Here is an 11,444-nt window from a genome sequence, read left to right on the forward strand (position 1 = left end):
GAGAGTCACTACCACAACTAATGTAATTTGATAATGCACTTGATCCCGTAGGTTTAAGAAGTGTAATAGACTATATATGCATTTCTCTAAACTCTCTCAGAGCTGACACTACATAGCTACAGTGAAGAGATTCTAGTTTTGCCTGAAGCGGAATCTTTTACAACATTATTTTAACTTACTATTTCGATTTAGAGCACTAATTTTATAAAGATTTCCGGTTTGCAATTCTTACTGAAGAGGCGAGCGGCAAACATGAAAATATATGTACAAGTGTTAGTACGCTGCCAGAATGCTGTACTTCCCTCTTAAAAACGTCCTTAATAAAGCATTAGGCATGTCAAACAAACTTTTGTAAACAAAAGATAAATTACTCATGTTCTGCTCTGATTACAGCCAGAGACATATTCTCATAAAATAAACATTCTCGTGTCATTTTCCATGGCCCACATATCCATATATATGAGGTAAACCACTTAAAATCATCAATAATATATAAACCTCGGTACTCGACAGCAACCTCGGGAAAAACGTAACTAAGATGTCAATAGCAAGAAGTGACACTTTGTTCCACTGCAAAGTGAAACCCATTTATTTGTGCTAAATGATGGAAAGAATGTACTCAGAACATGTTTCTTTATACATTGTACCGGCTTAGGCTGCTAAAGAAGCATTCATTAGCGCCACATTGTGCTACTTCCTTGCACTCTGTTTCTACCAAGCAATACAACATTTCGGTTGTCAGCGCCAACCCATTCCTATATGCTCATCTGAACTCTTCTTTTCTAACAGATTTGAACATTTACCGGTTCGATCTCCGCTTTGGGGGAATCACAATTTATATATTTGAACAGAAAAAAAAAAAAAAAAGATCATCAGCTGTTCTCTACAATCACGTTGCCTTCTGCAGCAAAAAAACCCAAAGAGCACACGTTAGTCGGTAACCTGCAGGCAGGACCACTTACCGCCGTCCTCTGTGACAGGGCACCCAGCATGGGCAGCTTACAGGTTAACATAAAGGTCAAGTGAAACCATCACATCTTAAGGTCCACAAATTGTACATTCCACAGACTCCAACAAGCCAGTTCCCTCGCTGTAAAATTCAGCCTGTACCATGTGTTTGAGGTGCTTTTAACCAGAAGTAGGGATGTGTCCTGTGTGCTGAATTAAGCTACGCAATACGACAGAGAATGTGTCTCGGGCACTGATTGGGGTGTCTGACTCACTTTTGCACTAGAAGCTGTTATTTCCAATGACTGAAACGTAGTGCTGTTTTTTCCACAAGCTTGGTAAACACTGTGATATTTCTGAATTCATCATATAGCCCATCATGCCTTTAATTTTCTGCAAATTGTCATGAAAAAATATAAAAAGGTATCCCTTTAATTTTACAAACCTAAAAGCCAGGAAAATGAAGCTTTGGAGCCAAGCAAAACGATGTAATGCCGTATTACCAAACAGAGTAGCCAATGTTCCAGCCAGAGAATGGACATACATGTAGTTCAAGTAAACACTGATGGAAAACTTTGTTAAGTTAGTGTTGTTGACCCACAACACTGGCTGCATTTTATACAAACGTTTACAACACAATTAACAGTGAAGCCTATATAACCTCAGTGCAAATAAGTCAAATCCAAATACGCCAAGTAAGCCTTTGGCTTTTAGTAAACTGCTCCGTGTTATGAGTCCGCTGCTGCCATACAGACTGCCGAGCACATGCACTAAGGCTGAGAGGAGGGATGCACTGAGTGTTGAAAGGTGGCTGACTGCGACGCCGCGGACGGGACCGGAGGTTGCACAGGAGGAGGAGGTGGTGGCGGAGGTGGCTGCACTGGGGTCTGCGTGTTTGGAGAAGGAGGAGGAGTGGGACGTTTGAATTTGTCGGGGCTGTTACTTCTTCGCGGTGAAGGCCTCTGCAGAACAAACATTGAAATCATGTTTAACACACTCCTCAACAACATCAGGTGCAAGTTCTCTAATCAACTTATTGAGCTCGGCAAAGGAAAAAACAAAAAAACCCAACCAGCTATGTGGGAAGAATCCATTTCAGACTGTTGCAAGAAGCACAATACAACTTCTGGATAAAATAAACACTCTGAAATGAAGTAGCAAAGGAAAGGGGAAATACTTTTAACATCAAACAGAACTTGCATTCCTTCCTGTCAGCTTGCAGAAAATGAACACAAGACACTCGTCCTGAAAGATACATTTGCCTATGATGACCAGCAACCTAAAAAGAAATGAAGAGCTGCTGTAGAGACAGCACCTCCCACTTGTGTTTGCCCAACCAGTAGGTGCTGATGAACCTTTAGCTTCATGCTGCTGGCATATGGAGTCCACCTGTGTGGTACTTGAGTGTGGATGGAAATGTTTCAGACGACAGAGCCTGCTCAGCATCGAGCTTTCCGAAAGGCTCTGGAGCAAGATCACAGCATAGTACAAGAGAAACAAGAAAAGGTTACAACCCCGTGAGCTGCAGGAGTGAAGCAGTTGTTAGAGAGCTCCCCTCAGCAGAAACCAGGGACTTTCAACAAACTGCACATTTAAACACAAAGGTTTAAAACTCACTTTATCTTTACAAACCAGTAAGGGGCAGGGAGGAATCTTCTTTAATATCAGCAATGTAAAAAATAGAAATTACATTGCACAACACTAACTTCTGCTCTTTTGAAACCAAGGTCACTACTTACCCATGCAGTCAGCATTAACGAGGAACCTCGTGGCGTGACAAACCACCCACCCACAGTTAATAATCAACCACAGAAGACCAGCTCTGGGGAGAACCATGCTATAAAAAATGTATTACTACAGGTAAAGTCAATTTACTCTGTAACAGACATCAAAAATGAAAAGTCATCAGTCAAATGGCACTTCAGTCAAACAATGTGTATGGTATCTCTTTTTCTGCACTACTAGGTACAATAGATCAATGCTCTAGCTGAAAAGCCAAGAGATTCTTGACGACTGACTAGTGTCTCTGAAACACTGAAAGTCATTTATTGCATTTGCTTACATCTAACAATACAAAGGGACCTGGTTTCAGTATCAAGGCAGAGCCAAGAGCTACTTATCAACACCTCTCTGAAAATAGTATTTTGTCCTGAATATGATTCCTCTCATGGTGACTCTAAGTGACACCAAGTCATTTACAGTTTCAGGAAGGGCAGTATTTCACAGAGGCTGCAGAGAACAAGTTCCTCAAAAAAATGATTTACAAAATTAGGTTCCAGGTTTTCCAGAAGCAGAAAGATCTTCCGATGACTAACTCCTGTGTCACACAGCAGGCTGAACCAGGACCAGGATTCTACCTTTCCGCTGAGCTCCAGCTTCCTCCTGTTCTACCCACCATTGCAGCGTTCTCACCAAACATTAACAATTAGCTTTGCACGCTCACCTAAGCCATTTTAGAACCAGACGTGTTTTAGTATTCGACTAAGAAGTCTACTGGAACATGTTTTCACATCTAAGAATGACAAGTATATGCAAAACTCTTGCAGAATATCTACATACTACCATACCTGTGGTGAAAACTCAAAATGGTCTTGATACAAGGTGTTTTGCCAAATGGTTGATATTTAGCCTCTCTTTGCTCATTAAACTCCACAAATATTTAGAAGAAACAAACTTGAGTAGAAATGCAAACATCGTAGGCAGAAAGGAAATAAACCCGGTTGAAACACATAAGAAATTGCCCTAACAAATGTTTCTATTAACTTTCTTCTTTGCCAATGAGAATCGAAAATGAGAATTAGCTGCCTGTTAATTCTGTTAATTAACCGCCTGTTACACGACGGTAGCATTGTGTGTCATCCTGAAGAAAACCTGAGCTTGGAGCAACCTCAGAGGACTCATCCGTCAGATGGTGGAGACTAGGAAAAAAATGAAAGCAACGTTTTTACTTCCCGGGCCAGGCTTAGTAGCTTAGAACATCACTTCTCACCCCCTGCCGGCTGATCCACAATGATGAGACCTATTACTGTCCTTAAGATGATAACACACCCTGTTCTTTTGCAACAAGTAAGGTTCTCCAAAAAAGAATCGGTTTCTGAGGGGTGAAGAGGAAAATTAGGGTTGAAGAAAGCAGCAGTAGGTAGAGTAAGGTAGAGTAAGAAGACAAAAAAGAACATTTATAAAAATGTTTTGTAGAAAAGCTTAAGGACAAGCAACCGTAACTTTTAAAAACCAAACTGACACTGGTAACAAGTATTTATGCTTTAAATACTTACTGTAATACCATGGGATGGTCCCATATGTTGCACATGAAGGCCCGGGGAATTGTAGTAAGACATTCCAGCTCTAGTCAGTGAAGTTGGAGGTGTGAATCCAACTGTGTGACTTGCATATGACAGACCTAAAAATTGTTAAAACAAGGTAACATCAACATTCTTGTTTACATTACAGACTAACTGTATGTACAAACTAAAACTGGGTGTAGGTGGCTCCCCCAAGGCACACCAGATCCACACCCAGGCTGCCTCCTGTTTGCCTCAGTGTTTACAGGCAGGGACCCAAAGTTAGAAGCAAAATTAAGACATTCCGGGATTACTTGCTGGCTGGGCTAGCAACTAGCATTTTGAATTACAGCTTGTATTACCCACATTAAGGAAAGCCTAATATTCACCTAAAATCCACCTAAATATTTCCTGATGTATAAAAACGCAGAGTACCTGTATAGCTAACCAGGGTAAACAGAAATAGCTAACACTAAGTGCTCAAAGCTCGGGCCTTCAAGTGTTCTGAACTTTTGGAATATTTCTCAAAACAGGACATTTTCCAAATCCTTTAGCTCATTATTGCTTTCTGACAAAAATACCAGTAAGGCAGGAGACAAGCCTTTTCTCAGCTGTTCAGTGCTGGACACTAGCAACTGCTTTGGACAGTTATGACCAAAAAAATTTCCAAAGGTCTAATAAACGTCCACACCACCACACTGGATTTAATCATTCTCACACCTCTTCAACACTAAATCAACGTAAAACAACGCCACTGCAGCTACAGCATGCACCAACAGCCAGCTCTGTCCTTTGCTGCATGTATCTGTGGTTGCACCTGCAGCTGATGAGCAAAGATCCTGGGGGGAGAAAACCCCAGCAACAAAAAACCCTAAGTCTCAGGTGACTAATAAAGTCATATAAGAAAACAGACTCCCTTTGTTTCCTCCTTGAAAAGTTTTACCAGTGCAAGCATACATGGCAGTTGCAGAAGCAGTAATGGAGTAGTGCAGGTCCCCCCGAGGCCGCTCATCTCTGCAGGCCAACATCTCTATCTAGCGTCGTTTCAGAAGCGGAGCAGAGCACAGATTCTCCACACTACGGACTAGCAGGTAATTAAAGTAACGAATCCCCAGCTGCCTAGGAGGGAGCAATAACTTCCACTGGCTTCTATGCTGGAAACTCAGCAGCATTTCAGCTGGTAAGAGTCCCTCCTCAGAAGCAGCATCCTGAGCCATGCAAGCACAGAAGGCTTTGGGGTTCAGGAGCCAGACCCTGACCTGCTAAACCTGGCCAGCTATTGGTGTGAAATTATACTGTTTCTAACTGGTTTTGAATCATGGTTCTACAAATTCAGGCACATCATTTCCCAGATAAAATGTACCAAGTCATACGATTACTTGGTGGAAAATATAACAGTTGTATTATTCTGTGATGATCCATTTCACAAGTGTCTTACTATACTACTAGAAAGTACTCTCAAAAAATGATTTGTTTTCATCCATTACTGCACCCCTATATCCCAGGCAGCTGTACAAAATTCCCTACTGATCTCATTAGTTCTCTAACAAACTGCTGCTTCTATTTTTCTGAGGTCTGAAACTTCCCAAGTGTGGACTTTGATTTATTGGACGGGAAGGAGAGCAGCCTGTGAAGCAGTGCTAGCCTGGGACGTTTCCTGGACCAAGACTAACGAAAGAGTGAACTGTGTCAGAAAGGATCATTTCGGCTCTGCTGTTTTAACTCTCCTTCGGACTGTTCCAGCATCCCCTATCTGCGGGATGTAATTCCCACTAGAACACAGCACCCTCCTATCAACTACTCATGGGAAGTAAAGTCCACAGAGAGCAAGGAACATAATTCATTCCAGTGGAGGAACCAAATGATACATCGGCATCTAAACTGGGTGCACTTCTAGGTAATCTAGGACACAGATAATTCTTCCTACATATACTTCTAACCATAATCTCCATGTGAACTGCAGACACAACGTGCAGTATTTGGATTAGGAGGCTGCACATGTATAACCCCCAACGTCCACATCGGTTACTCCAGCACAGTTGTTAGCATGACTATGTTGTTTCTGTACACCCTGATACAGAAAAAGGATAAGAAAACATGGATCGTTTTCTTGGTAACACCTTGCAAAACACTGAAAGTCAAGTGATTCAGCTTGCCTCAGAAGCCTCAAAATCTCTTGAAAAGCTCTGTCATCACATTCATGTCTGACCCCGTAACATGGATTACGGCTGTCGCTAGTTTTCACACATGCTTACTCCTTTTGCAACACCTGGATGACAGCTATTTTGAGTCTTGAGAAACTGAAGTAAATCTTGACAATTCAAGAGTTTAAAGACATTTTACACGTTCTTGCAGACCTGTGTAATAAAACAGCTCTATCTCATCTTGCAGCATGTGTCAATATGGAGCACATCTCATCTGTACCATGTAACATCCATGGCCAACAACTTCTAATGAATGTTCAAGCACCATTTTAAAGGATTTTAAATTTCAGGCAATAAATGTGTTAGTAACACAAATACATCTCCTTTAACTTAAAAAAACCTCAGTAATTAAAAACTCAGAAAAGGTTAGTTTGCCTTTGTTATATGAAGTACTAGAGACAGGAATTCTTGATTTTATAGTTATTGTTTTACAGAATTATAAAAGCCATTTTTCTATTAAAGAGAAATGGAAATTTACTTTTTCCCCAACAATTTAAGATTAGACTTCTATAAGAAGCTTTGATTCAGAGCACAACAGCAGTTCATTGCTAATTCAACACCAAACTCCAGAAATCTGCTTGAACTATGCATCCTGTCGGGCAAGTTCTGGGAAGGGGGGAAGAAGAGACAGTAAGAGAGGAAGAGAGAGCAAAAAAGAAATAAAAGTTCAAGTGACAGCTACTTAACTGACCTTTAGTCTCTGTTCACAGTCTAAAACAGAACCACCCAAACACATGCTGCACCAGAAGATATCTAAGGCAAAACTATTCTTACATTCACAACGCGGTTTTTTTCTCCAGACTAGTTTTGAAAGACTACTGACCGAAATATATTACTAGGGCATGTTACTACGTGATGCATACAGTAATTTTAGAAACTGGGTTAAATATTTACCAGGTGATATAGGTCTGCTAGAACTTGGTGAGGGTGTATAAGGGATAGGACTGGACACAGTGCGAGGTCTTAATCCTTGTGCAGACATCTCATTAAAATATCTAACAAAAAAAGGTAAAGAATAATTAGATCAAACCTTTTAAAATGTGCCACGTTTTCAATGTTTTACTGCGGTTTTTTCCATTCCCATAGAATCATATCAGATTAATGAAGGACCAGTCACCTTTCAGAAGTTACAGCAGGAACTCTCGTCATTGCTGAAGGCTCAGATACTGGCTTAACTTTCAATGCAAAAAGCTGGACTTTAATCTTAGTCACCTCCAGTTAAAACCGAACTGGCCACACGCGATTAGGACAGTACACATGAAGGCCAGAGGTATAAATCATCTCATCCCATCTGACCTATGCTACGTTCTTGAACTTCAAGCATCATTTCTACACTGAACTGAACAGCTTGTCTGGCTGGAATGTAACTTCCAGAAAGGCATTTGGCACTAATCTGAAATCATGAAAAGGGGGAGAAAAAAGAAAGTATTGATAATTTGTTCCAGCAGCTGCTCAGCCTCACATTTAACATGCCCTGCTTCCTACTTGGATCCCTCTGGTCTCGACCTTTAACCATTTGTTCATCTTGCCTTTTGTCACTGGAAGAGAGACACATTTTGAACCCAAGGACTTTCTCCCACTAAAGATGCGTCTGGGTTGTGTTGTAAGACACCTCCCACACTTCACTTTGATAAATTGCACAGATAAGAGCCTCAGGCAAGGCATTTTTCCCCACCTGTAATAACGTTAGTGGTATTTATCTGTACTTTACTCACTGAACACAGTGAGGACTCTTCAGAGCCATCGAGTGCTACAGAAAAGGAGATAAAAAACATACCAATTGCTCCTACTTGCCATTTACTGTTTATACCCCAAAAGCAATTTAATGTATTTTTTCCACAGCAGTGGGCTGGCAGCGTTCAGCTCGACTTGCTTATGCACTGTCTTCTCAGCTTTTTCAGTCATTGTCTAGGATAGAGGTTCCCCTGCTCACCCTCCCCTGCGCATACAGTTGCCAACCAGTTGCCAACCGTGCACCTGGGTTTAGATTACCCCATTTAGCTGTGTTTCTTTACTGGACATAGCAAAGCAGAGGGTAACATTAGCTACCTAACAGCCCTTTGACTCTTAATTATCTTCTCTTTTACCACTCTGTTCTCAGAAATTCTTAGTAGCTACATTTATTTCCAGATCACAGAAAAAGCCCCGCGCATCATGGAGCAGCATTAAAAATAGTCCTATTTCATGCAACTCACAACGATGAGTACTTTGAGGTCTGTGAGCTGGTTCATGAACTCTTTAAAATGTTTTGATACTATACTGCATTTATTGAGTTTTAACCAGGAGACTCAGTCACTAAGCCACACCACCTAACACAGGCAGTTCACTGCAGTGATACCCAAGTTGATTAAATTTGGGTAAATCAGGTAACAAAAGTAGCTTCAATAGAGAACAACAGAAAACTAACAAATGGCAAATTAAAGTTTAATTAAATGTAAGTTTTCTAAGGAGCTACCCAGTGCAAGGTCAGTGAAACTGAGCTGACAAGGCCACCTCTGCAACAGGCTAACTCGTAATGCAGATGGTGCATGAGTTACAGGAAAGCAGTGGCCTTCGTGATCTAGCAGTATCGTGTTGTACATAAAGACAATGTTCTGCCAGTCATCCTAGTACCTGGTGATACGGACTAGCAGCACACCGTTACTGTTCTGCCTGCCTTCAGGTATCTCTCGACTACTGCAGAGAACAGGGTGGAGGATTGAGAAGACAAAGCTATCGCTAGTCAGGAGGAAGAAGTTTTGGCAGCGCTATGTATTTTGCATTCTGTAAAGCATTTCCTTCTACCAAAAATAAGTATCATCGGCTATCAGGGAAGACAATGTAAGCCGACAAAAATTTACGTTTCAAAATCATTACTGTCTGTAGTTCCACAATTAATTTGTCTACCTAGTTGTCCCAAGACCAACCACTCTAACTTCACCTGCTTCGCCCTGCCTTGATCGTTCCTTGTTTTGGAGCGATCCTGTCCGGCCTTTGTAGTACCAAGTGACAATGAAACTTCTTAGAAGTACAGTACAGTTAATCAAATTTTCCTGCATTTTACTGATTACCACTACCTACAAAAAAGAATTATTAGGATTCTCTACATTTGGGGTAAATACTGGTAATTCTCATAGATTTAGATTTTGACTGCATTACCATTACAATGTAAACACAGGCAGAAAAGATGAGGTAACAAAAGTCAATGTGAGCACCAGAATCCTGTGTTTCTAATGATTTAATTTCTATGGCATTCGGTACCTCTGAATACTAGATGCTACTGCAATACATGCCAGTTCCACAGCATTTCACTGAAATGAGCAGACTACCTTGAACTTTAAGGGTGCTCCTCGGACAAAATGTCTGGTACCATGTTCCTGGTAAATTATGGCTTATAATAAATATGCTGATAACTCAAAAAGAAACATCTCTGTATCAGAAGAATACACAGCAGAGGGTAACTTTTAAATTTTTTTCTAAAAGGATCGCTATAAATCCAAAATAATGTAAAAACACAACAAAATAATGAGCATGTGATAAGACAGACTGCGTTATTCAAAGATGTATATCTCTTTCAAGATACGGCTTTCTCACTGTCTTATGATTATGACGTGAGAGAACAGTGAAAGGCATCATGTAAGCCACGAAAAACTCATGACTATCTGTGAGGTCAGTGCAAGCAGTGCAGCTTGCAGCAGAGAAAAGAAATCAAGGCTGTTATGGTTTAGCCATCAAGAACAATGCAAGAGTTCTGGAAACGCTTCTCTCTACGCCTTTATCCTTTCGTATTTGCCTGAACACTTTACTTAGGGACAAAACAAAGGTCCTATGGGTGGATCACCCTGAATCTCAACTCCACAGCTATATTTATTTCAATACGCATTATCAAAACCCTAAGCAATCTTCAGACACAACGCTAAGACTAATGCCATTTCTGCACAAGTTTGATACAACTCTACTGAAGAAATTCCTGGACCATGCTGAAATTCAATACGTATACTAAATCCACATACAGGTTATTTCTATTAACACTCATTCTATAATATGCAAAAAGAAGTATGAGTATTGATAAATAAACTCGCTGCCAACCCATCTGGATGCTGAGAAAGTACGAACCTTTCATCGTCCATTTCTAAGCTGGATTCGCTTTCTGACAGCTGCCTGCAGAGCGCTTCCCTACGTTCCATTTCCCTCTGCAATTTTCTTTGCAGTCTCAAGTTTTCTTCTCTCATATGTCGCTCCTCTTCCAAATATTGTGCCATCTTCTCTGAATCTGAAATTTGAAATTTTGTTTAAATTTGATTAAAATTCAATTACACAGACAGACAAGTATGCTGTGCCTAATTTTACTCCAGTACTTCAAGAATGAGGGTGCAAAAAATGTTCCGGATGGATCATTCAAAATTCTTACCTCTAAATCATTAGTTCAAAGTCTAGTGCAGAACGGTAGCTAAGGAAATAAATGACTGCTTGACAGCAATTTTGGAAATAAAATGTAAAAAGCAAAAAAACGTTTTAAATGTTTACTTAAATTAATTTGAAAAGACAGAAGTCATGAAGAGAATAATAAAACCAAAACAGTAACGAAGACATAGAGTGATTCCTGCTCCACGTTTTAAAGGTGTATTTCCATGTTGAAGGAGGAAGTGCAAAACAAGTTTTGAAACCCAAAACTTTCAGACTTGTATGAAATTGCTACCTTTCATGTATTGTACAGCCTTCTTTCGATTACACGTTATCACAGAGATTGGCCAGCAGAACATGTAAACATAAAACCATATCATGGAAAGCTATGAAGCATTTTGGCAGCTTATTTAAATAAAATGGAACACACGATGAAGCCTTATGACACACACCACGTATTTCGCGAGGCTTTCTAATGTTTGACCAAGTTTACAGTTAATCCCTTGATATTAAACACCAAACTGAAAACTGTATTTGTTTGATCTTCTGCTTGCAGGACAGTGCATCCAGCATTTCTATCAGCACTCCTATTCACGTTGCAGCTGTTTAATCTGTTCACAAAGGGAAA

General features: G+C 40.4%; 1 protein-coding gene across 1 annotated transcript in view; it reads right to left on the bottom strand.

Moving 5' to 3' along the window:
* Window positions 1-866: 866 nt before the first annotated feature.
* Window positions 867-11,444, bottom strand: part of CCDC6 (coiled-coil domain containing 6) — a gene marked incomplete at its 5' end in the record, with an annotated part of 23,475 nt that continues 12,897 nt past the window's right edge. Inside the window, 4 exons of the mRNA XM_010143548.1 lie at window positions 867-1,910; window positions 4,224-4,348; window positions 7,328-7,428; window positions 10,529-10,685. Coding sequence (XP_010141850.1) covers window positions 1,719-1,910; window positions 4,224-4,348; window positions 7,328-7,428; window positions 10,529-10,685 — 575 coding nt within the window. The remainder of the gene's footprint in view (window positions 1,911-4,223; window positions 4,349-7,327; window positions 7,429-10,528; window positions 10,686-11,444) is intronic.

This window comes from Buceros rhinoceros, unplaced genomic scaffold, assembly GCF_000710305.1.
Source record: "Buceros rhinoceros silvestris isolate BGI_N320 unplaced genomic scaffold, ASM71030v1 scaffold1199, whole genome shotgun sequence".
NCBI classification, from domain to species: domain Eukaryota; kingdom Metazoa; phylum Chordata; class Aves; order Bucerotiformes; family Bucerotidae; genus Buceros; species Buceros rhinoceros.